At 44.4% G+C, this 25743-nt stretch overlaps 1 protein-coding gene across 7 annotated transcripts in view; it reads right to left on the reverse strand.

Annotated features, from left to right (window-relative positions):
* Positions 1-25743, reverse strand: part of TBC1D8 (TBC1 domain family member 8) — a 118449-nt gene that overhangs the window by 72774 nt on the left and 19932 nt on the right. For 2 of the 7 annotated variants that reach the window (XM_058684460.1, XM_058684461.1), the window contains exon 2: positions 4016-4171. The exons of 1 other annotated variant lie outside the window; for it this stretch is intronic. In XM_058684460.1, coding sequence (XP_058540443.1) covers positions 4016-4171 — 156 coding nt within the window. Of the gene's footprint in view, positions 1-4015; positions 4172-6957; positions 6998-25743 lie in introns of those variants that run through there. 4 more of the 7 variants (XM_058684463.1, XM_058684462.1, XM_058684465.1 and 1 more) reach the window with 3 other exon arrangements.

A 25743-nucleotide genomic window follows, 5' to 3' on the forward strand; every position in this document is an offset into this window, starting at 1 on the left:
GGGGACCTTCTGTGGGCAATACAGCGCAAGAACATGAAGCATCTGTAGACCTGCCATGGGTCAGGTCCAAGGCAAATACTCAGCCAAGTGGAAACTAAAAAAAGCAGATCCTTGAGATCCTGGCTCAAGAGAAAGAATGTTCTAGGAATTCAACCTGCTCGGAACTACACTGCCAGTGGTAGACGGGGTGTAGGGGAAGCAAGCGTAAGCTGCTACAACCTTTACAGCATGCAGCTTGGCAAATATATGTACAGATGGCCTTAGAAAGTACATGCCCCTGACACAGAACTTCCTTACTATGTGCTCGTCAAGGGCCTTGCCACCTCTCACCTTCCTAATCCTCGGGCCCGCTGGACCTGCCACTTCCAGGTTGCTCTTTGTATCCCCCGGGGCCCTGTAACTCCAGGTGGAGGAAAACTCCCCTCACACACTCACCAAGAAACCCTGACACCAAGCACATGTCTGGTACGTGACAGTCACCCAACATTTCACGTGAATGGACTTTGAGGATGAAGAAGCATCCTGAAATATTTAAGTGTATGGATGTTCATTTAAGTTTTGAAAATGCTGAAACATCAGAATCAATTAAGTATCTAATAAAGGACTGGATGAGTAAATTAGGCCACAGCCATAAGGCTGAGTGCTGTGCCACCATCTACTCACTGTGGTCTGAAAGTGCTCCGGGAGCCCCAGATGGCTACTGTAGACCTCCCAGGCTACAGAGATGCAGGATCTAAGCAGGGTCCCTGCTCCACAGACTCCCCAGAAGCCAGCCTAGTGAGGAGACAAACTCCAGATGTTCCCATAAACAGCTCTAAATCCAGAGCAAGACCAACTCTTTGGCTTGGGGCAGAGTGAGAGGAGAGAGACCAAAAAGAAACTGGAGAAAGTCAGAGGATCCTGCGGCCTCACATCCCACATCCCGCCCAGCAGCACACCTGTCCTCTCTGCTCTGTCCCCTAAATACCAGTCAGAAAGTCATACAACATTGGTACAGATAACAGTGTCAGTCTTAGCTAACCATGTCCAAGCATGAGCATGTCCAAGGGTGCAGAGGAACAGCACAGCAACCAAGCCAACATCTGACAGCAAAAGAGCATCAACAGATGAACAGAAAGTGTTCAAAAGACAGAGACTGTGCCCTAGGGAAAAAAAAAAAAAACACGGAACCCTCAAAGAAGAAAGGGAAATTCTCACAAATGCTTCATAGTCCAAGACAGTTAAGAACATGACTTCAGTAAAACAAGAGCATGAAGATGAGATGATGAAATTACACATGAAAGGGCGAGCAGACACCTAAGAAAATCATGATCAAAACAACATAGCAAGGGGCGCCTGGGTGGCTTAGTCAGCTAAGCGTCCGACTTCGGCTCAGGTCATGATCTCACAGTTTGTGGGTTAGAGCCCTGTGTCGGGCTGTATGTGGACAGCTCAGAGCCTGGAGCCTGCTTTGGATTCTATGTCTTCCTCTCTCTCTGCTCCTCCCCCATTCATGCTCGCTCGCTCTCTCTCTCTCTCTCTCTCTCTCTCTCAAAAATAAACACTAAAAAAATAGAAAATAAATAAAAACACAGCAAGAGGAGGAGGAAGTTAAGCAAAGTGTGGGATCCAGGGCTGAAAACAGATTATGAACTTGTTCGAAAGGGTTATGAACAGCACAGAGGATACAAGTTGAAAAGACAAATCAAGAAAAACAGGAATGAAAAGTAAACAATAGCTTTCCAACATAAAGGATCTTTGAGGCAGGGATTCCAATAAATGGAACATAAAATACATTTTTAAAAATACATATAAAGAAGAAAATTTCCTGAAGTGATTAAAGAAATCAATCTACATATTTTTTAAATTTTTTTTCAAATTTTTAATTTAGTTTTGAGAGAGAGCATGAGTTGGGGAGAGGCAAAGAGAGGGAGACACAGAATCTGAAGCAGGCTGCAGACTCTGAGCTGTCAGCACAGAGCTGTCAGCACAGAGTGGGGTTCGAACTCACAGACCGTGATATCATGACCTGAGCTGAAGTCAGATGCTTAACCGACTGAGCCACCCAGGCGCCCCTCAATCTACATATTTTTTTAATGTTTTTATTTTTATTTTTGAGAGAAAGAGCTTGAGCAGGGTAGGGGAAAAGAGAGACAGAGACACAGAATCTGAAGCAGGCTCTAGGCTCTGAGCTGTCAGCACAGAGCCCAACACAGGGCTCAAACTCACGAACTGAGCCAAGTTGAACACTTAACCAACTGAGCCAGGTGCCCCTCGATCTACATACTAAAAGAGCACATCAAGTTCCTGACAATGTGCTCAAAGCAGTAACCAAAGTTACTAAACTACTTAACTTCAAGGGTTAGACAGTTACAGGTGCAAAAAAGCACATCACCCACAAGGGGACAAAAAGGAGAGGGGAAAAAAAGGCCACCCTAAGATTTCTCCCATTGCCTCTTTAAATACAGGAAGACTCTGGAGCAATGGCCACTATACTCTAGATGGCTGGAGACTATCATACCCAGCCGAATTATCATTCAAGTCCAAAGCCAAGGGACAGATACTTACAAATGTGAGACATAACTGAGGTAAGAAAACTGTAATCTAGCCAATCAAGAGATGAGTCAAAATTAAAGATTCGATATTAGGAAAGCCCTACCTGAGTAAAAGCATTAGATCAATTTAAATACAGGACAAAGCCAAAGAACGGAGGACAGCATGGTGGCAGACAGAATGAAAATTACAACGTCAAGTTAATAGTAACACGTTTTTAAATGAAAGGCTGGAGAGAAAGCGGGGAGCATATGAAGGCTGGAGCATATGAAGGCTGACATCCTTGTTTTCCAGGCTGGGGAGTCAACACACACGGTCAGAGTTGCAACACTGCTTTAAAAAGCCACAATCCTAACCCTGTGATACTTTCACAAATCTCTTCCCTTAGTCTTAGATGAACGTTTTAGAAAATAAGCTCTCACGTTAAGGAAACATTTTTGAAGTTTCTCTGGTTTTACTTCAGCTTGTTTATTGAAATCAAGTAAAAACATAACACTTTTATTATAAAACAGCATTGTCAGATAGATTGCATTTTTACAAAGGTACTTCTGACCATCTTCAAAACTATTGTTGTACCTGTCCTAAATACAGTATAAAGTGGTCTCAATGAGGTGAACCCAGTGTGGCCAGAGGTTGCTTTGGGTGGCTAGGATGTGAGGCGAGAGACATTTTCTTCTTTGAACCTGTCAAAGGTTAATGGATTATACTGAACATGCATCGTGTTTACCATTCGAAACCCAAACTAGAAGCTTCTGTGTGTATTAGCACATGTACTCAGAAGAGAGACCAGCACTTTGATAAAGGGGTACAGAAGATTTCCTTTTCTTTCTCTCTTACCAATTTAATTTCTAGAAGGTGAACATTTATGACTCATGTGGTTAAAAAGACACATCTTGCTTTAGTTTTTTAATAGAAGGGGCTTCTCAGATGTAATGATTGATTCCCAGCCCCAGAGGTGCTGGAGAGGCAAGTAGAGCATTAGACGGTGCAGGAGGACTGCAATGCCAGAAGAGGACGGGGGAAGGGGGGGGGGATTGCAAAATTCCCGTGGGGCGCAGCAGTCCAGTAATGCAGCACAAACGTGGAACAAGGGGGTGAAGACTACCCTAAGTCAGACACAGCCCTCAGTCGCCCCCCCACCCCCATGCCTTGTATCATTACGATAGGTGCACTTGCCCAGGAAGGCATTTGTTATGTCAGAAACAAGATTCAGGAAAAAAGGGTTCCATTCATACTCAACAATATACAGCACCCTGGAACAGCACACCACGCAAAAGCCTGGCATGCCCAAGCTAAGGTGCCCAAGCTTGTAGCCTTTATGTGTTTTTGATGGGTGAAAAAAAAGAAAAGAAAAAAAAAAAAAAAGAACTCATAAAAGCAGATGAGTTTCTAAAAGGAGTTACCTTCAAGCTTCACCAACATGCAGATAGTCAGCATGCTTAGACCTTAAGGTTTGGAATGTTCCAACTGGAACAAAACTCACCAGTGGCTATGGCCCAGTAAACGTCTGATCCACTCAGTAACTCACCACATGCTATGGGAGAATAAACCTGGGACCCAGGCACTTGAAGCAGAATTCGAAATGGAGCGACCCGTGCATTGGAATCCAGCACTGCATCCAGAGCACCTACCAGGCGACCTTCAAAAGAAAAAAGAAAGTGCACCACTGAGCACAGAGACCGACCAGCTGCCCACTCCCTGCAAAACAAGGCAGTTCGCCTTGTGTCTAGACTTGACACCAGAAGGCAGCAGGCTCACGTCCAGTTCTTCAACTCACCTCACAAGAGCCTGAGCTCCAGGAGGCCCAGGGCTCTGGCTGCCTAGTACCACTCACCCAGCATCTGGAATAGGGCCGGACATTAACAGGCATTCAGTACAGATTTGCAGAATCCAACAACCACGGGAACAAGGGGCCCTGAACAAGTCACCTAACCTAGCTAAGTGTTTCCTTTCCTCAGCATCTCAATTACAGAGGCAACACAACTCTATAAATAAGAGCTGGAAATATGGAGTCAGAATGTCTGACTCAAGTCTGTTTCCCAACTTTTAAGCTGTGTGACACTGGGCAAGTTACTTAACCTCTCTGTGCCTTGGTCTCATTTGTAAAAGGGAATTATCACAGTATAGCTACCTTATAGGGTAATTGTGAGAATTAATGTATGCAACATTCAAAGTTCTTAGACTATTGCCTGGCTGTAAAAACTACCGTTATTATATCATATCCTCAAAGGTAGAAAAATAATCCCTGCCCACTCCAGAAGGGGACCGTGAGAAGCAAATAAAATATTGAAGTCCTTCACAGACCATAAAGCACACAAAGTAAAGGTCTATCACTCTGCTGTAATGAATATCATCATGAATCAACAGCAAACACACACACACACCCACACACCAGGTGGCAGACGATTTCATATTGTCCCATTACTCGTTTGCCAGGGTTCTGCACTGTAGAGTTACTCCTTTTTCCCTTTGTAATTAACAAGTATTCTGTGAAGTTTTTTGAAACTGCATTCCTCCTTAAATTTAACTTGTTTATTTCTAGCAGTATGGTTTCATGTTTCCCTACCTTATCCAATCTAGTATGACGATTATTTTGATGTTCACGTTGTCTCTGACTTGGCCAGTAGGTACCCCTTCAAGCTGGCTTCTGTGTCCTTTGGACGTGTCCCCATTATTCTACTTTCTGGCAAATAATCCAAGTTCACCCTTTATTCTTCCTGCTCTAGCCCTGGCATCAGCCATTTCTCCAAGAAGCCCTGGTTCCTTTAGTGAAGAATGGTATTTAAAAGCCAAGGTCTGGGAGCCAAGTACACTTACTGCTGTGGGGGTGCTTGCTCCCAGAACCTTTCAGTGGACAGAGCTTGGACTGTACATATATGTACATATGTATGGGTACATGTTTATGTATGTATACACACATATACTCATTGACATTTTCATTTTTTTACTGATTTTATACATAAAAACTTCCAATTATGATCCAATACCAGCACTGCGATCAAATACCAGGGTCATTCCAGTTTCTTTCCATATTTGCAACTCTCTTCTCCAACATGAGGAACCTGGCTTCCATTATTCTTAATATATTTACTTATCTGATCAATTCCATCCCCTTTCTGACAGATGCCCTCTTTACCTTATCTAGGCTCCAACTGACCATCCACCCCACCCATACAATTACCTTGATCTGTCCCCATTAACAGCTTTAGGGAAAGAAGGAAGGGTGCCTGAGTTTTTATAGCAATTATTCCTTAGGCTGCTCAGAATTTTTGTCTTACTGGTTTGTTTGCACAGAGAGAGAGCACACATGTGCGTGAGCCAGGGAGAGGGACGGAAGGAGAGAGAGAATCTTAAGCAGCCTCCACACTCAGTGCGGAGTGGGGTTTGATCCCGTGACCCTGGTATGACCTGAGCTGAAATTAAGAGTCGGATGCTCTAATGGACTGAGCCACCCAGGCGCCCCTCACTGGTTTGCTCTTGACTTACATGTAATTGAGAGGGCCTGAAAGCTGTCAGCTAAATAAAGGGGCTGCTACTTTAACACAGAACTTGCACAGCTGCTTAGGGGAGCTCTGTGATCAAAAGCACAGGTGGGGGGCACCTGTGTGGCTCAGTCACTTAAGCAACTCTTGATCTCAGCTCAGGTCATGATCTCATGGCTTGTAAATTCGAGCCCCACATTGGGCTCTGCACTGGGGGCATGAGTCTGCTTGGGATTCTGGATCTCCCTCTCTCTGCCCCTTCCCCACTTGTACTCTCTCTCACATGCAAATTAAAAAATGAAACTTAAAAAAAACCACGGGCAGGAAGGCAGGACAGGGTAAAGATTAAGCCGTATTTGTGTAAGATTGATAAAACATTTTTGCCTGTCAAAGCTTAGAGGGGGTTAGTGATAGGGAAGCAGATGGAAGGAAAGTAGAAAGGTGCTAAAAAAAAAAAAAAAAAACCCCACCCATCCCACATGCAGACCCAGTACTTCCCAATTTAAGAGATCTGTTGTAGAACCCCTATCTAGTTTGCTAATAAGTAAAACCTGAGCAACAAAAGGAGGAAGTGAGAAGGGTGGGCAATGACTTGGTGTCACCATAACTCAGAAGCAGTCTCTCTGATCGGAAACAGTGATTTTTTTTTTTTCTCTTCAAGACTCAAGAGCTTTTGCAATGGTCAGGATGTTTTATACCAACACAACCAACCTGGTAGGAAGGTGGGGAGGACAACAAGGAAGCAAAGAGGGGACTTCTAGTTTCAGCTCCCCCGAGTAAAGAATTTGAAGTCCTCACTCCCATCCTAATGATAAGAAGCTGAGCAAATTGAATATCTGCGGCTTTTCTGGGACCCATCAGAGACCCAAGGGCACAGGTCAAAATCATAACCCAGAAATCTGGAGAGAGGGGACAATCCAAAGTCACAGCCCAGATCACTCACCTGAAGCAGAAGCCGCTGGGGCCATCAACTGATAGAACACTTCAATAAGGTTTTGACAAATTGCTGGGAGGCTGAGTGTGTGGACTAGCAGGAGAGTAGGAGACTCCTGATGGCCACAGTCTTAGGTTTTACCTGTACAGGTTTTACTACCAGGTTCTCACTATGAAGAGCGAGGAAAAACCTCTCCTGATCTCCCAGAACATTCTCCACAACAGGGGCCTGCTCTCCGGCAGGGATGGAGACTCTCCAGAACCTTATCCCAGCTGGGGGAAGGGCGTTTCTGGGACTCCAGCCCCCTTCAGCCTTCTGGTCTCACCTGGTGAAGGGGGAGGGGTCAGGGTAAGGGAGGCGTCCAAGAAACACTGTCTAGAGCACATCCCAGGGACACAGACCCACTGAAAGACCAAGATTCTTTGATAAGACTTACAGGGTGCTTCTTCTCCCCATACTTTACCACCACATCAACAGGTTCTGGCATAATGACACTGGGAAGGACTGGAAGACTCTCAGACTCCATGTGAGGAGCTCAAGTTTCTGTATTTTTTTTAATGTCTTTAAGCAAGCTCTAAGGCCAATGTGCACCTTGAACTCACGACTCTGAGATCAAGAGTCGCACGCTCTACCAACTGAGCCAGCCAGGTGCCCCGGAGCTCATTCTTAAAAGAAGCCCAGAGACAGAGAGACCAAGGCAAGGACACCTGAGGAATCTGAAAACCTTGGGCATCTGTGGCTACAGCAAACCAACAGCCCAAGTCCCAGACAAAATAAAATAAAACTCACACTAAAGAACAATTTCTTCAGTTCTTGTTACTCCTTACATTATGCCTGGCTTGCAAAAACAATGACAAAGAATGCTGAAAGGCAAGAAAACAGTCTGAAGAGACAAAGCAAACATCAGAATGAGCCTCATGCCTGACTCAGAAAACATACCTGACCAGTACTATCAGAACTATCAAAGTCACTAAAAACCAGGGAGGTCTGAGAAACGGTCACAGCCAAGACGACAACTAAATGTGAGGTGTATCCTGAGAGGGATCCTGGGTAATTAAAAGGCCAGCAAAATCTTAATAAAACACAGACTTTAGGGGACGCCTGGGTGGCCGAGTCAGTTAAGCGTCCGAGTTCGGCTCAGGTTATGATCTCACGGTCTGAGTTCGAGCCCCGCGTGCTCTGTGCTGACAGCTCTGACCTTGGAGTCTGTTTCAGATTCTGTGTCCCTCTCTCTCTGCCCCTCCCCCACTCAGTCTCTGTCTCTGTCTCAAAAATAAACATTAAAAAAAATTTTTTTTAAAAACACCGACTTTAATTAACAATCACTGTCTTTATATTCTACCACTGCTGTGACAAGTTAGTACAAACACAATAGCTTAAAAGAAGCAAATTTATTACCTTATAGTTCTGTAGGTCAGAAGTTTGATACAGATCTCACTGAGCTAAAGTCAAAGTGTCAACAGCCTCCTTTCTGGAGCCTCAAGGTGAGAACCCCTGTCCTTGCCTTTTCCAGCTCCGAGTGGCCGCAGCTCCCTCACTTAGTTCTCGGTCCCCTCCTCCATCTTCAAAGCCAGCAACACCAGGATGAGTTCCTCTTCCAGTTTTAAAAACACTTGTGATCACATTGGGCCCCCCTAGATAATCCAAGCTCATCCCCTATATTCAGGTCCACTGATTAGCAACCCAATTAATTCTATCTACATCCTTTAATTCCCCTTTGCCATGGAACCTAACACATTCGCAGGCTTGCAGCATTATTCTGCCTACCACCATAATCCATCAGTACCAGTTCATTTGTTGTAACAAATACACCATGCTAATATGTCAATAGGAGAAACTGGGTGTGGGGTATATGAGAACTCCCTATACTACCTTCACAGTGTTTCTGTAAATCTAAAACTGTTCTAAAAAATAAAGTTTAGTTTTTTTTAAAAAGTGACAAGGTGGGGCGCCTGGGTGGCTCAGTCGGTTAAGCGTCCGACTTTAGCTCAGGTCACGATCTCGCGGTCCGCGAGTTCGAGCCCCGCGTCGGGCTCTGGGCTGATGGCTCAGAGCCTGGAGCCTGCTTCCCATTCTGTGTCTCCCTCTCTCTCTGCCCCTCCCCCGTTCAGGCTGTGTCTCTCTCTGTCTCAAAAATAAATAAACGTTAAAAAAATTAATCTTAAAAAAGTGACAAGGGGAGTGAGTCAGTGTCCGCCTGCAGACAAGGGCCCTCCACTCCACATCTGCGCAAATGCAGACTGCCCCTGCAGGAACCCCAGGAGCAGGCAGGGGCTCTGAATCCGAGGTAAACCAGAGCACTCAGGGTGGAACCAACCACAGCACGAACACAAAAACAGCAGACAAGGGTCCAATATGGCAGAGAAGACGCACAAGTGGGAGACAGATCAGTGAGAGTCCTCAGTAGGAAAACCAAAAGGAGAAACGAAACATCTGAAAGAAAAAAGCATCCTTAAATCTCTGCTGAATGGTGAAGGAAAATGGTTAGCGTGGCAAAGAAATCGTTCAAAGTCATTAGAAAATAGGCTATGATGTCCACAAATTTCAAATGGGTCAAAGACAAAAACATATACACACATACATATCAATAAGGTAAATAGATGGCAAAATGTTTACGCATAGCTCCTAACAGGGTATGCAGCCCTACTTATCTTTTTATAAGGAAGCTGACGACAACTCACATGGATGGCTCTGAGGCAGTATTTATTTGGCAGACTCAGGTTCATTAAAAAGAAAAAATACTGGGGCGCCTGGGTGGCTCAGTCGGTTGAGCGTCCGACTTCAGCTCAGGTCACGATCTCACGGTTCGTGAGTTCGAGCCCCATGTCAGGCTCTGGGCTGATGGCTCAGAGCCTGGAGCCTGCTTCCGATTCTGTGTCTCCCTCTCTCTCTGCCCCTCCCCCATTCATGCTCTGTCTCTGTCTCAAAAATAAATAAACATTAAAAAAAAATTAAAAAAAAAAAAAAGAAAAAATACTGAAGTCTGTTTTCTCATTAATCCTCATGGCCACCTTTGGAGGGAGGGATGAAGTGGCTAAAGCTCTGAGCACTAAGGACTGGGCCCTCCCCAGCTCCAGCTCCAAAACAGACCTCTTCCCCTGCTCTAGGGCTGTTTAAAGACAGGGGTGCCTGGGTGGCTCAGTGGTTAAGTGTCAGACTTCAGCTCAGGTCATATCTCACGGTTCCTGAGTTTGAGCTCCACATCTGGCTCTCTGCTGTCAGCACAGAGCCTGCTTGGGATCCTCTTGTCCCCCTCTCCCTCTGCCCCTCTCCCACTCATATTCTCTCTCTCTCTCTCTCTCTCTCAAAAATAAACATTAAAAAAAAATTTAAAGACAGGGTAACAATTATTTTCAGAAATGCTCCACCATCCACAAACCTACACTTCTAACTACATTCAGACTGGCTTTGCTCTCCCAAGCCCCGACTGGCTGAGTCTTGGCTCTGTCTCCAGGAACAAATCCCCCCAAATGCAGGGCAGCTCGCATGGAGCATTCTGGTCTGCCTTCTGTGGCAGCTCCATATGGCTTGTCTGGCTCTACAGGAAAACCCTCCTGGCGGCACAGTGAGTGCAACACTCCTATTTTTAGGCTATTAGAATAACAACTCTGGTGGAGATAGATGTCAAGTGACAAGGTTTATAATTAGGGCCCAAAAGGGGCCTATGAATAATTTGCTTCTAAGTGATAATGCTGCAAATCTTTCATTCTGGCTGGATTTCATGCACATGGGTGGTACCGAGTTTAACACGAAATGGCAGCTATTGACATGGAACAAACAAGGACACTTGGAGAAGCCTTCCCACTGCCTCCTGGTTTATATAACAACCTCTGTGTCAGGCCTGGGACTTAACCACAAGCAGCAGTGACAAACTGCTCTGCTCTCACCAGTAACAACACCCTCGCATAGTAAAACCCATTTAAAACACAGCAACACCCAACCCCCACAGAAAGCATTTTAAGGAAAGCAAAAAAACAGAAAACAGTCTATTTTTTACCCCCTGCACTGAAGAAAGCAGGTCTCCCTAATGGCTTTGGGCTTAGAATAGACCTCAGCAGCCCCATGACAAAAAAAAAAAAAAAAAAAAAAAAAAAATTCTTTCACTCCAGTAAAAAGCTTCTCATCATTATACCTAAGCCATCGATGTGATGGCACACCCACAGTGCACCACAGCTCAACACCATAATCCACAGTTGGGAAACTAATTTGGTCTCAAGGTCTGTCTTCACGTTAGGGCTGTTTGGTTTGGCTGGTATTGCTGTTTTGGAGACTTAGGGGAAAAGGCAAATAAAGAGCCAGAATAAAGGAAAAAAAACTTTTATTTGTGAAAAGTAATAAATAATGTAAAAGATCACGTGAAGTCCTTTCTACTAGGCTTGAAAAGAGAAGATAAATGTTGGGGATATTTGCATTCCCAATGAGAAAGCTCTACCTATTCAAAGTAAAATTCATAATCCAAATTACCAGACTCTGACTTTTTTCTACAAAGCATTTTATATAATTCAATATACCTCTCAGTGTGAGTCCCTTATGATTCCCACAAATCTCCGCGAAACCGAGAGATGATGGTGCTATTTTCAGAGTGCAGTCAATTGGTGGGCAAAGCCACAGGGTAACTGAATCACGCGGGAAGCTCGGGAGCCGGCCACCTGATGAGCTCATCTTTATAACGAAGTGCCTAACACAGCAGCCACGTGCCCGTCGTGGTGACAGGAAGAGCCTGCCAAATCCACAACACAAGTCAGAGCAAGTGCAGGTCCGGAGGAGAGCTTCAAGGGCACCACAAGGGAGGGATTCTGGTCCCAGTTCTCGAGAACAGGACAGGCAGCCGCCATGCCCTCACCTGCATGCTGCATTCTGGTCCCATGGGGACAAGGACAGCCACACAACGAACCTAGGCTTTCCCAGGAAACCAAGAGAGGATGGTGGGTACAGTGGGTAGCTCTGATCAGCCAAGAGGAGTTACAAGTGCAGACCATTCGGTCCTGTTCTCACTGGAATTAAGGGACTCTCAAAGAATCCTTTTTGCCTTCACTCCAAAGCTGTGAAAGTTCTTCAGTGGGAACAGAGTTTCTGTTTTCCAAGATGAAGAGAGTTCTGGGGATGGACAGTGGTTGCATAACAATGTGAACTGTACACTTAATACCACTGAGCTGTACGCTTAAAAATGGTCCAGATGGTCAATTTTATGTTATGTGTATTTTACCACAATTTAAAAAAAAAAAGCATGACAATTCTAATGATCAGAAATGTCCACAGTGGGGCTCCTAAAGTAAATATAAAAACAATTTTCCTAACTCCATTCCCCAAGTGATAAATCATAAATGCATCTGAACATAAATGCACTCCGGGTCCACACTGCTGAACTCTGACACGTTCTTCTAGTGGCTCCATAAATAATCCTTGGATGGGAACCAAGCTGCCTGCTTTGGCTCAGACCGAACATAAGGATCCTGTGATAGTGAACCTCCAAACAGGGTGACGTAATGCTCGAAGTGCCTGACAACAAGAATCCTACACAAAACACCATCATGACAGCCATTTCCAAACACAGTGACTTCCCTGCCTTAACAGACACATGTTGCCGTGGATATAATGAACACTGTCTTGAAAATTCTCCATCATTTCCATCCACTTGACCATCCATTTATCTGGTCTTCTGGCATGATGATTATGTAAAGCAATTAGGATTAAATCCTTATAGTACAGGGATGATCCAAGGCTATAAAATAAGAGGTAAGGGGTACAGTAACAAAGAAGTTGACTTGAAGGCCTGATACCATCTCTAAATGAAACGCCAGCTGCTAGGGGCATCCAGAATGGATGGGGATGGGTACCTGTTCCACCTCTACTGCCAAGCCCAGCACAATCCAGGATTGCCCATAGCTCTTCCCTGGACACTAATATGTCACTTTTGGCCACTCCCAATGGCTATGAAATGGGACCCAAGTGCTCTAGGACCACCTGCTCACCATCCTGATGGTTCTAGCCCCGTGCTAACCTGTCCTTCCCATTCTGTTCAGCTCTTTCCAGATACTTGTCACCCTTTTTTTTTTTTACCTACAAAAAGGTATACATAATTAATATATGAGTTTGAAGTATGCACCCCTGAAACCATCACCATAATCTATGCCATAAACATATCCATCGCCTCCAAAAGCTTCCTCCCACTCTCTTATAATTATTAATATATAACATTGTGATAACATTTAACATAAGATCTACCCTTTTAGCAAATATTTAAGTATAAATATTGTTAAGTACAGGCATTATGCTATATACTGGACCTCTAGGACATGCTCATCTTGTGTAACTGAAACTCTGTATCCTTTGACTAGTTCCTCCCCATTCTCTCCTCCCTCTAGCCCCTAGCACCACCATTCCATTCTCCGCTTCCATACGTTTCACTATTTTAGACTCATCACAGAAGTGGTATTATGTAGGATTTGTCCTTCTGTGACTGGCTTATTTCACTCCGCAAAATGTCCTCAAGTCACCCACACTGTTGAAATGGCAGGATTCCCTTCTCTTTCAAGGTACTCACTGTAATCCTGAAACTTCCTCCCTTAGATTCCAGGAACCCCTAACCAATAAAGACTAGAACCATCCCCTAACCCATGAAGCCTAGAAAAACAAGTCACAGGAGCGCCTGGGTGGCTCAGTCGGTTGGGCATCCGATTTGATTTTCGCTCAGGTCATGATCTCACAGTTCATGAGATCGAGCCCCGAGTCAGGCTTTTTGCACTGACAGTGTGCAGCCTGCTTGAGATTCTCTCCCTCTCTCTCTGCCCCCTGCATTGATAAATAAATAAATAAACTTAAAAAAAAAAAAAAAAAAGAAAAAAGTCACAAAATTATGTTATACTGACCCTGGTGTATTCAAATGTAACAGAAGCAAACTATATCCCCTTGCCTGTTTCACCTTCCTCAAAAGAACCAAAATCCTTTGACAAAACATCTCTGAACTCTCAATTTTGTTGAGAAACTATCTGCTTGGGCCAAAGTCCTTAAACAGCCTAGAGCACTCGGGTACCTGCAGACTTTAACAGCAGACTTCCTGTTTGGGACTTATTAATTTATCACTTTTGACATCCCGTGTTTAACAAGCCCAATGGGTATTGCCTGTACTCCCAAAATCACATTAAGGGAACCAATTATGAAGAATATCTTTTCCCAAAATCTTTCCTAAAATAATGAAGTTTGGTCTCAATTTGCCCTTCTAAAGCAGTTTTTTTTTTTCTTGATTACAAAATAAATACATTCTTATTGTAAGACATTTTGGGAAATATATAAAACCACAAAGAACATTTACCTCACATCTTGCCCCTTGACAATAACTCTTGGTACATGTCCCTAAGGCCTTTATTCTAACTAGTCACAGATAAAGACGATTCCATTCCCACATTGAAGATTTTGAAGAAAGGAAGTAAAAAACAAGGCTGAGCATGAAGTTCAAAGAATTGTCCTTTCCTGCTCAGAGGCAGTTGCAGAAAGGCTGTTAAACTTGTTCAACAAGACTCATGTGTGGTGCACAAACCAGTTTACCAGCCAAATTTCATTAAGTGCAGCCTGCTGCCTGATAGCACCTTATACTGTTACAGTCACAACCACCTTGCCAACCACACTTTTGTTTAATGACCCTGTACATAATTAAAGGCAGGAAATGGAGCTTAGAGGCATTCAAGGATCACAGAAAAATAAATAAATAAGGTAAGGCAATAGTATCTCCTTTGCAAAATGGAAATCAATGTGAGAGTCAAAAGGGTCAGTGAAGCAAGACATTTCCACAGACTCAAGTTCAAAATGAAAGACAGTACTTCACTGGATTCCAGCTCCTCACATGGAAAGAGCCCCCTGGGAGCCTGTAAAACTGCAAACCAGTCTTAAAAGGGATTAGTCTGCCTGTTTCATCAAGCTTACCAAGCTACATGTATTTCAATACAGCAACTCACGTGCAATTGTTAAGACACTTTTAGTGAACACCTACTATGTGTGCGACACACTTTAGCTTGATTAATCCTTCCCCAGAGGTATTGCCATCATTTCTAAAGTGCAGCCAGTGAAGCCACAGTGGGTTCCATTCATCTTGAGAGTGTGCAGGTATACCAAAAGAGGTCAAGCTTGGCACACCAGTGTTTGGCACAACTGTTTACAATGCTCTTTACTACCTTTGCAATAAAGCCCATATTTCTGACTTTGGTTTCAACATTTCTGTCCTTGATAACAAGAGTCTTTTTAGGCATCAAATTACAACTAATTTGCTATAATTAAATGTTAGATGTTTACCACCTACAGAAGTTTCTCACTTTATAAATAAATAAACAAACACACACACACATTTTTTTTAAGTAGGCTTCACGATCAGCACAGAGTCCAACATGGAGCCCAACTGCAGAGGCCGACGCGGGGCTTGAATTCTTGACCTTGAAATCAAGACCTGAGCCAGACACTTGATTGAGCCACCCAGGCACTCCAGAAGTTTCTTACTTTAAATGCATGTATAAGGGTTAAATGCATGCAAGGGTTAAATGCACGTATAAAGGGTTACAAGGGGAAAGGCAGGGATCCTTTATCCGTTCCCAACACCTGGTGTACCTGGCTCCTGGTATGCCTTTAATAAATATTTGCTTAACAAATCCTCTGAATAAAATAAAACCAAAGAACACAGTTCTTTAAGTTCACTTGAAAGAAATTAGTTTTCCATAAGCTACAAGTAGCTGGAGTTTTGCTCCCTGTGGATTCTGATCTTGAAATCCGATTACTCAAAGTCTGCCATCTGTCATTCTCTTTCAGAGACTTGCAACATATCAACAATTGCATGGTTCTGTTACAGAACTCCACTAATCTTATCTCAGACTAGGCAGGAGGTAAGTGTTTCAGTAACTAAATTTATCTCAGGGATTAAGTAGATTTTCTTATTTTTGTGTTGTGTTTTGTTGTTAGAAGAAAGCACACAGCACAGAAGTCCCAGCCTGTACTAAATATGTACTCTGCTCAGCCCTCCCTTCTATAGGGTCAAACAGATGGGAATTTAACCATTAATTCAGGAAAGGCTGGAAAAAAAACCAGGACAACAGGGCAAGCTAGAGAGTAAGGAGAATATCCTATCTCCCCAAGAACAGGTATTCCATCCCATGGAAATAAGGAAGTGAATTTACTCCTATGACCCATGGCCTGCCTTCCCCATCAGGTGACACTACTATAGACCCAGTCTGTAACAAGCTGCCAGTTAGCACATCTCACAGAACCTGTTGCCATCTTCAGGTCCTAAGAAAGCTTTGGACCAGGGCTTAGCCATGTGCGGGTCAAGATAGTGTCCAAGGAAGAATCAGGGAAGAAAGGGACAGCGAATAAAATGACAGCTTGCCCCTGTCTCTACAGCCATCACACATCATAGTAACAGTGGTCACCTAACCCTTTTAAAAAACGTTTCTTTCTGAACCCAAGATGCACATCTACCAACGTCCATGGGTGGAGAACCTGTGGGGGAAATGCAAAGTTGGAGCCAGTAATTAGGAAAAAAAAATCAAATAAAATTAAATTTTAGTAAGATGGAATAGAGAAGCCTTAGCAGCTGCAATTTACTCTCTCAGACTCATGGGCAACGTTTTATTACAGGAGTTTTCTACTGGGAATTCTGATCTTGAAATCTGACTGTTCAAAGCCTTCCTCACTTAGGAAAAGCTGCAGCAGCCTTCAAGACCCTGGATCCTTGCAACAAGCCAGCAGTTGTTGGCAAAACACTCTGACATTTATTCTGCGGACATACACCCCGTAGTAATGATGGAACCAGGACATCTCATGACCTGGCTCTTCCATTCAGAGCACTTTTGTGCCAGAGAACCTGGCCACCAGTAGAAACTGGGTTAAGTCCTTATCGCATAAGGCTGAGGACATAAGAAGATCCCAAGAGACAAGCAACTTTCAGCAGGCTGTTGGGTAGCCAAGATCTAAAAGTCTTCTCTTTATACCATTTAGGAGGATTTTAAGTTGTTAGAGCAGTAAGAATGGAAATAAAAATAAATATATGAAAAATCCCCACTGAATCCCACCGGATCAACAAATCAAACTAACTTCATATTTCTGTGCTTCCTTCTAACAAAAGGATGATATTGATTTCATGCAGAAAGGTGAAGAGAGTGGCAAAGTAGTAGCCCAGTACTCACCCTTCAGTTGGTCTAAACTAGGGAAGTCATATATTCAGGAGTGCTAAAGACCTGGGTTCAAATCCTGACTCTGTCCCTTATTAGTGGTGTGGCTTAGATAAGCATCCTCACCTCCCTCAGTCTCTGCTCCCTCATCTGTCCAGTGAGGTCCACATGGATCTTGAAACATGTGCAGAGTACCTGGACCAGACAGCTGTTACAGACTGAGTTGTATCTCCCCAAAAAAGATGCTGAAATCCTAACCTCCAGCTCCTCATGGTGTGACCTGACTTAGAAATAGAGTCTCTGTAGATGTCATTAGTTGAAATAAAGTCATACTGGGGTAATCTAATATGACTGGTGTCCACATGAGAAGACAGACACACAGGGAGAACGCCATGTGATACTGAAGCTACAGATTGGAGCTGCACAGCTGCAGGGAATCCCAAAGATTTCCAGCCATCATGAGAAGCAAGGAAGAGGCAAGAAAGGATTCCCCTACAGGAGTCGGGGAGCACGGCCCACAAACTTCTTGATTTGGGACTTCTGGGCCCCAGAACTATTGTTCTGTTGTTTTAAGCAACCCAGTTTGTGGTTCTTTGTTACAACAGCCCTAGGAAATGAATGCATTGCCCAACTCAGGAAGACTTCCTACTGGTCCGTGTACATGCACACAGAGAGTGGGAGAGCTTCCAACATGCAATGTACAACCATCTTCCTGTACCCAAAGTGGATTTCATAACCAAGCTCTATTTACTAATTGTTTATATTATTAACTTTACTTATTGCCCTGGCTTGCCAATAATCTAAGTACAGAAAAAGACAAATTCAGGGAAGAGGCATGCATTCATTCAAAGTCATTGTCAGTTGCTTACAGGGGAAAACATTTTTTAAGCCCTTAGAAGAGTGAATGCCTTACAATTTCCCTATAGGGGGGTTGGGGGTGGGGATAGCCCCCTGCAAGGAAGTTGGAGAGTCTGCTCTTGATAACTTCCTCATGATCAACATGAACACAAAGCTTATTCGCAGAAGTTCCTGAAATATGGGCGCCTGGGTGGCTCAGTCACTTGAGGGTTCGACTCTTGGTTTTGGCTCAGGTCATGATCTCGAAGTTTGTGAGTTCCATCCTTAAGTTGGGCTCTGCACTGACAGTGAGGAGCCTTGGGATTCTCTGTCTCCCTCTCTCTCCCCCTCCCTCATGCTCTCTCTCTCAAAATTAAGTAAATTAAAAAAAATTTTTTTCCCCTGAAATAGCCAAAGTTACAGTTATCATAGTTCCCATCAGTCACAGAATCATGTTCAGGTGAGGACCAGGCCCACTTCAAAGTGGCGGGCAGGGGGCTCTCACTGCTCCTGGTACATACATGGCCAAGCCCCCAGGCTCTGCCCAGAGACTCGAGTCCTATGGGCCTCCGGGCCTGGACTTAGCATTCCTAAGTGCCCTCAGGGGGTCTGCCATGCAGAGGGGTGAAGACCAGCAGCTGGTCCAAATCCTTTCCACTCCACACAAACCTGGGGGCCCCCTCACATGAAGGCCCCTCTAGCAGGCAGGCCCAAAGGGACAGGGGAGCAAGGAAGATTGGATACAAACCACTCTACTCACAGATTCCCTCACACCAGTCACCTGGTCCCTACCTCCCTGCTGACTGAGGAGCCCACATGTCCTCTACACCCTAATATGTCCTGTCTCCACCTGCCATGTTGCTCCTTTCCGGCCAGCCTCAGAAGAGACACAAGCCCGTCATCCATGTTTCTGACACCTTCCTTCTGGGCCTGGTTGCATTAATGACTCCTTTAAATCTCTAAAACAGGTGTCCCCTCCAATCTTTGGCTTCAACGCAGAGAAGCCTGGGGAGCTTCCAAAATACTGATGCCTGGGCCCTGCCCCAGAGTCTGGTGTAACTGGTCTGGCATGCCGCCTGGGCACCAGCACTCTTACAGGTTACTCTGTGACTTTGCTGTGCAGCAAGACTGAGAGAACCGCCATCCCAGGATCTCTTTCTCCTGAATCCCTAAGGCTCTGCATCCTGCTACTTTGCCCTTGAGCTGCTCTTTTGTTTCACTACTTTCACCTTGAAAGTTGCAGAAAAGTAGGACACACTTGCCACCCCCTTTCTTCTTCATCCATTCTATCTGGCCTCCATCCAGACCATCCTTCTGTAGGAGTCCCTGCAAGGACAACAACCGTGTCTTTGACACATGGCTCATTCAAGCCTTAGTCTTCTTATCTGTAAAATGAGGATGATAACTACCCTGACTTGTCATGGTAAGGACTAGATGAAACAAGGTGACATATACTAAGATTTCTCTCTCCACAAAACAGGCAAAATAAGCCAAGTGAGTAAAAGGATTGGTGTAGATTCCTGGTCTCTATGCTCCTGGCTGCTCCTGATCTTTGTCCGGGGGCTTGTGCCCACTGTTCAGGAAGGGCCCCTGACTCCTGCCATTGGAGGGGCAGGGGGCCAACATCAGTGATGTTCTATCATCTGAAAGCCAGCTCCTCAGACCAGATAGGGCTGACATGAAAACCTACACATGCTGAGGGCCATCCTGACCCTTCTCAGCCACTGCTCTCAATGCAAACCATCTCTCACACACCCTTCCTGGGCTCTGATCTGCATCTGTCCACCCATCACGCACATCTCAAGATTAGCCATGGGTCACTCCACAGGTTCTGAATCCTGCCTGAGCCCTGGAACTTCCTGGAGAGATTTCAAATCCAAATCCAGAGATGTGTGGTATGGCCTGGGATGGGGGCTGCTGAAAGCTCTCCAGGATCCTGAATCACTGGTTCTGGCCTATTATTTGCACAGTAAGCAGGGGCCTTCATTATCTGATATAGCTGCTAAAGAGAACAAAAAGTACAGGTAAGAATAAACCAATCCATGAGAACAACCTAAGTGTCCATCAACAGATGAATGGATGAAAGACATGGTAACACACACACACACACACACACACATACACACACTATAATATTATTCAGCCAGGAGAAAGAAGGAAATCCTACCATTTGCAGTATGGATTGACCTTGAGGGCATTATGCTAACAGAAACAAGACAGACAAAGACAAACACTGTATGATATCACTTACATATGGAAGCTAAAAGCGCTAAGCTCCTAAAAACAGTAAAATGGTGGTTACCAGGGGCTGGGGTGGGGGGGGGGGGGTGGTGAAACTGTGGAGATGTTTTAGGGTACACACATGCAACTAATAAATAATTTCTGGAGAGCTAATGCACAGCATAGTGATTATAGTCAACGATACTCTATTATAAACTTCAAAGTTGCTAAGAGACTAGATCTTAATAGTTCCTACCACAAAAAAGAAACAATAATTATGTGACAGGATAGAGGTGTTAGCTAACACTACAGTGGTAATCATACTGTAATTTATAAATGTATTAAATCAACACGTTATACATCTTGTATAAGATGTAATATGTCAATTATATCTCAATAAAAAAAAAGAAAAAATCAACCCACATTTAGGAGAAAACCACCTCTCAGTCTCCACAGTAAAATAACTAAATACAAAAGTACAAGAAGGGGGAATGTCTGGGTGGCTGAGTCAGTTGAGCATCTGACTCTTGATTTCAGCTCAAGTCATGATCTCACGGTTCCTGGGATCCACGTTGGGCTCTGTGCTGACAGCCAGGAGCCTGCTTGGGAATTTCTCCCTGCCACTATTTCTGCCCCTACCCCACTCGCACTCTAGGTACAATAAATAAACACACAAACAAAAAACTAAGTAAGCACAAGAAGGCCCATGCAAGAAATGCCAATTTCAGGTTCAATCTGGCAGCAGAAACTGGATAAGAAACATAATCCCAGGAAAGCTCTGGACAGACACAGGGACAAACCGAGCAGCTGATTCATGTGTGACCCTAATACTGGGCTAAGGGCATATGGTCTTGGAAAGAAGGCATTCAGAAGGCATGAGCACATACTACTCATACACCTGGAAGAACTTCTGAGTAGGGTCAGTTATGCTTAAAACTCAGAAGCTGGCCCCTATGATTATAGTGAAACGCCAGCAATCCCTTGAAGGGTGTATTTTATTTCTTTAACTTCTTAGCCCTTATGAAATTTAGCAGACCAGAAATATTGAACTTACAAGTCACATGACAACATTGACCAGCCTCACCTAACGGAGTCTATGACAGAGCAAACCTCCCTCACTCCTGACGAAATTCATCTCAAATCACCAAGGGGCTCTTTTGAGAGGAAAGAAAAATAAAGTCAGAGAAAAACAATTACAAAGAGCTTTACTGAAAAAATACAAAGCAATACAGTATTCTATCCTTTATAACACTGTTACCAGCTGGGCTTATCTGAACACAAGCCATTTCAGTCCCCCCACCCCCATCCCCACATTGTGGACATCGTTACTACTGTCATCAGCTAACACATTATCACACACATAGCATGTACCAGGGACGACAACAAGCTCTGGCCACTCATTACCTCGGTTTAAGACTCCCAATGCTAAATGGTTTCACTCCTGAGGCTCAGAGAGATTATGTTGCTGGTACAAGGTCACAAAGCAAATGAGTGGGGGAGGAGCCAGGACTCACATCCAGGGAAGATGTCCCCAAACTAGGCTCTGTTACCTCCTGTGCTTAGACTGGCAGCCTGTGATTCTAAGCAAACTAACTTGTATTCTGAGCAGGGACAACAGAGCGGCAACATGGGCCCCTGTCACCAGCAGGCTACTCACTAAATGAGGAATCCTTGGAAGCTGGGCAGGCACAGCCATGGGGCAGTCACTTCACCCAAGGGGGAAGAAGGCTCCCTCAGGAAACACCCATACACATACTCCATGCCATCACAGAGATCCTTGAACCCAGGGACAGTCCCTGGGCAACCTTCGCCTACACTCCAGGTCCCTAGGGAGAAAAGGGTCTGACAGAAGTCCATTCCTGGCACCTACCACCAATGTGTCCCCTACGCTCCTGGGCCAGGAGGAACCAGGCTGAATATTCTGCAATTACTTGACTCTCATTCAACTAAGCAAAATGTGGGTTGTCTGTTCAGGAGTGAATTCCATATCTCACAACAAGAGATAGAGAGAAAATATGGGGTAAGTATGAATTCTGTCCTAATAAGGCATAATACTTCTTGCAGGACTACACATGAAATCCAGTCACTGGTAGCAAGGTGAGCTCTCAACACCACTCAGGACTGTCACTATCAAGGGGATGATTAAAGGGAATGATTAAAAACTACAAACGACAGGGGTGCCTGGGTGGCTCAGTCAGTTTCAGCTCAGGCATGATCTCACGGTTTGTGAATTCAAGCCCTGAGTCGGGTTCTGTACTGACAGCTCAGAGCCTGGAAGACAGGTAGTATGTGTGCAGAGGGCCAGCCAACTACAAAGGGGCCCAATTCATCAATACATCCATATTTTTTTAGCACTGACTCTTGGGAAGAGGACTCTACACAAGCCTCTTAACCATCCTGTTAGAGTGCCGTGATATGGAAGAATGGAGTGTTATTTATTCACTAACTATGCGATTGTGAGTAAGTCATTGTTTTAACAGCTTGGCACAGTCTAGTACTAAGTGTCAAGTGAGGTTGAGATACCAGGAGTGACACAGGTCACCCCTCCAGTCTCAAGTCCCTCCTCCAAAACACGAGGGTCCCATTCACAGACAGGCCTGAACTGAGAACGAAGAATGAGCACATGCTTCAAAACGATGAGGCTGCTGGGAGCCCACTGTGTCCACATCCCAGGCAGCTGGGGTGGAATGGCAGGTCCGGGGCATGCACAGGAAGCAGGTGTCGATGCACAACTCTGCTGGGAGGAGCGTAAATCACACAAACACACAAAATATGCTGTGACACATTTTCCAGTGCTATTATTCTGGTAGGTGAAGAACAAGGTGTCTGTGCATATACATATGAGCTTGATTATATAGACAATGGATAAAGCTGGAAAATCAACTCAAAAAAGTTAACTGGGATTTGGGGGGTTTTTTTCCTATATTTTCTCCAATTTTTTACAAGCAGCATTTATTTACAAGATCATGGGAGAAAGCATCACTACAAATTTTTTTTTTAAGTTTATTTATTTTGAGCAGGAGCGTGCACATGCAAGTGGGGGAGGGGCAGGGAGAGAAGGAAAGAGAGAATCCCAAGTAGGATTCTCTGTGCTGCCAGCATGTAGCCTGACCAGGGCTCAAACCCACAAACGGCGGGATCATGACCTGAGCCAAAACCAAGAGTCGAACAGTCAACAGACTGAGCCACCCCGGTGCCCCACTACAAAATCTACAAGATGTTTTTAATGTTCTGTTCTCTAATTTAAAGAATGAAATTATGACCAGAAGTTATCTTTTTTATACTACGTTGACTGCTTATTAAGTCTATGTGCCAAGGATAGCCAGCCCTTGTGGCTGCATATTACATAAAATTGTACATGGAACCAAGATGTACTTCCAGACCAGTCAAGATCCCAGCTGGTTTTTAAAATAACTTTTTAAAACAAAACAGTGCTCCCAAATTTGGAAGATTGGTCCACCTGTGTTCTCACCAGTGCACAGCTCACATCAGCATGCTGCAAGCCTTTGCAGTGGGGCCAAATGTTGGTCGAAGTGTAAAATGTGTTTTGCCACAGCCGGGAATATACACTTGCACTGTGGTGTCTGTTGAACAAAATATCAGGCCCAGCAGCCAGATAACGTGGGTGTATAAACTGCAGCAAATGAAAGGTGAGAGGCACAGGAGAATGTCAAGGCAGCACCTATGTTCACCAGAACACACAAGGTCAACGTCTCGCGAACACCTAAGACGGCACAGGAGACCCAGCGATGGACAGAGACACAAAGCACAAACCAGCAAAAGGCATGAGAGCCAAGAGATGGTGTGACCCCACAGCACTAACTGCTGTAACTGTTACTAAGGTGCTGAGCTACATTCCAGCGGTATCCAAAGTACATGTGATCGCCAACCACGTTGGGATCCACTGACCTAGATGTAGCAAGCATCTCAAGCATGCTCCCAAAATAGAGCACAACGCTGGGTAAGGTATACACCTCAACTTGTGCCTTCACAATCTGTGAAAGCTTTGTGTTTTTGAGCCTTTTTTTTCATTCTGTGATTCTAACCACTACTCCTAAGACAGACAATTTTACTCTTCCTGTGTGGTGTTTCATGGTCACTGCTGCAGGTCTATGTTACCAAAGAGAGGAAGATTCATTACCATAATAGACAGCTAGCTGTTTAGATTCAGCAAGGTGCTCACAGAGTTCTCCGCAAGCCAGAGAACACATTTCTCCCACGGCTACTGGCCACATCTCCACCTAGCACCTTACAAATATATGGCCAGAGGTGCCAGAAACAGCAGGAGGAAGGAGGTAGAGGATTCACTGTAATCTCCAACAACGGGATAACTCAAACCTTTTTCCTCTCTTTTTTTTTTTTTTTAAGTTTATTTATTTTGAGGTGTGGGGTTGGGGCGGAGAGGGAGAGAATCCCAAGCAGGCTCCGCACTGTCAGGGTTCAAACTCACAAACGGTGAGAGTATGACCTGAGCTAAAATTAAGAGTCAGACACTTAGCTGACTGAGCCACCAGGTGCCCCAAACCTTTTTCCTTTCTTTACATACATTTAACAAAGTATTTTCATCATTATGTAAACGTAGCATAGAAGTACTGTGTGTCTAAGAAAAGTTCATTTGATATTCCAAGGTTCTATGAGAAATGCTTTCAAATTTCCTAAAACTAATTGCTACAGAGTCCTAAGAGGGTTGGTTGCAGGCTAACCAAGATTAAAAACAAAAAACTAAGCAAACAAAAAAAACCCTACCATATTTCTATTCCCCCAATCCAAAAGACTGACAGTAAAAAAACAAATTTAAGGGAAAACTTCACGTTAATTTGATATATATTCAGTTGGCTGAAGGGGAGTGAACAGATTTGGCAAGGGTTTTAAGAAAACTCTCAGCTGACAGAAGGTGAGCAAGGGTTATTCCCCAAGAAATTCACTGAAAGCAAGACTGAATTTGAGGACCAGACCCAATATAACCTTTGCTTCCAATCTTCCTGAGGATGTGGTCTTTTTTGGTACACAGCCCAGGTCTACCAGCTGCCAATAGTACTTGCAGATCATTACTTAGGAAGCTGTGGGGGGAAAAAAAATCCGACAGAGTCACGAAAAGCCAACTGGGCAAAATTAAAGCATTTAGAGACACTGTAGGACTTCCCCACAACAGAACAGGACCCGTACTCCCCTGAATGGGCTTGTGAGCAGAGACTCAGAGCCCTCACCTTGTCAAGCACCTTAGAACTAAGCTCTTCAATATGCAAACTGTTTCACAAATTAACAATACAGATCATCAAGCTATACATTCATGACATTTGTGTACAGATTAATTTCCTTTGAGCAAGTATTTTTATGCCTGCTTAAGAAACAAGTGGTCTCCCATGACAGATGCATTCATCATCCAAATAATCAAGTGGTCTTCCGGCCACTCCTTTGTCCAACAGCCAACAAGTTAATTGGACAACCCAGCACCTCTGGAGCCCACGGGGCGCCCGGGGCCAGGGTTCAGATTCTGAAAACAGAATCCCACATTCCTGAACCTACTATTCACAGCCACTCCCTCCCAAGAGTAGACAAAATGAACTGTTTAAAAAAAATTGTAGAA

Source organism: Neofelis nebulosa, chromosome 9, assembly GCF_028018385.1.
Source record: "Neofelis nebulosa isolate mNeoNeb1 chromosome 9, mNeoNeb1.pri, whole genome shotgun sequence".
Lineage (NCBI taxonomy): Eukaryota > Metazoa > Chordata > Mammalia > Carnivora > Felidae > Neofelis > Neofelis nebulosa.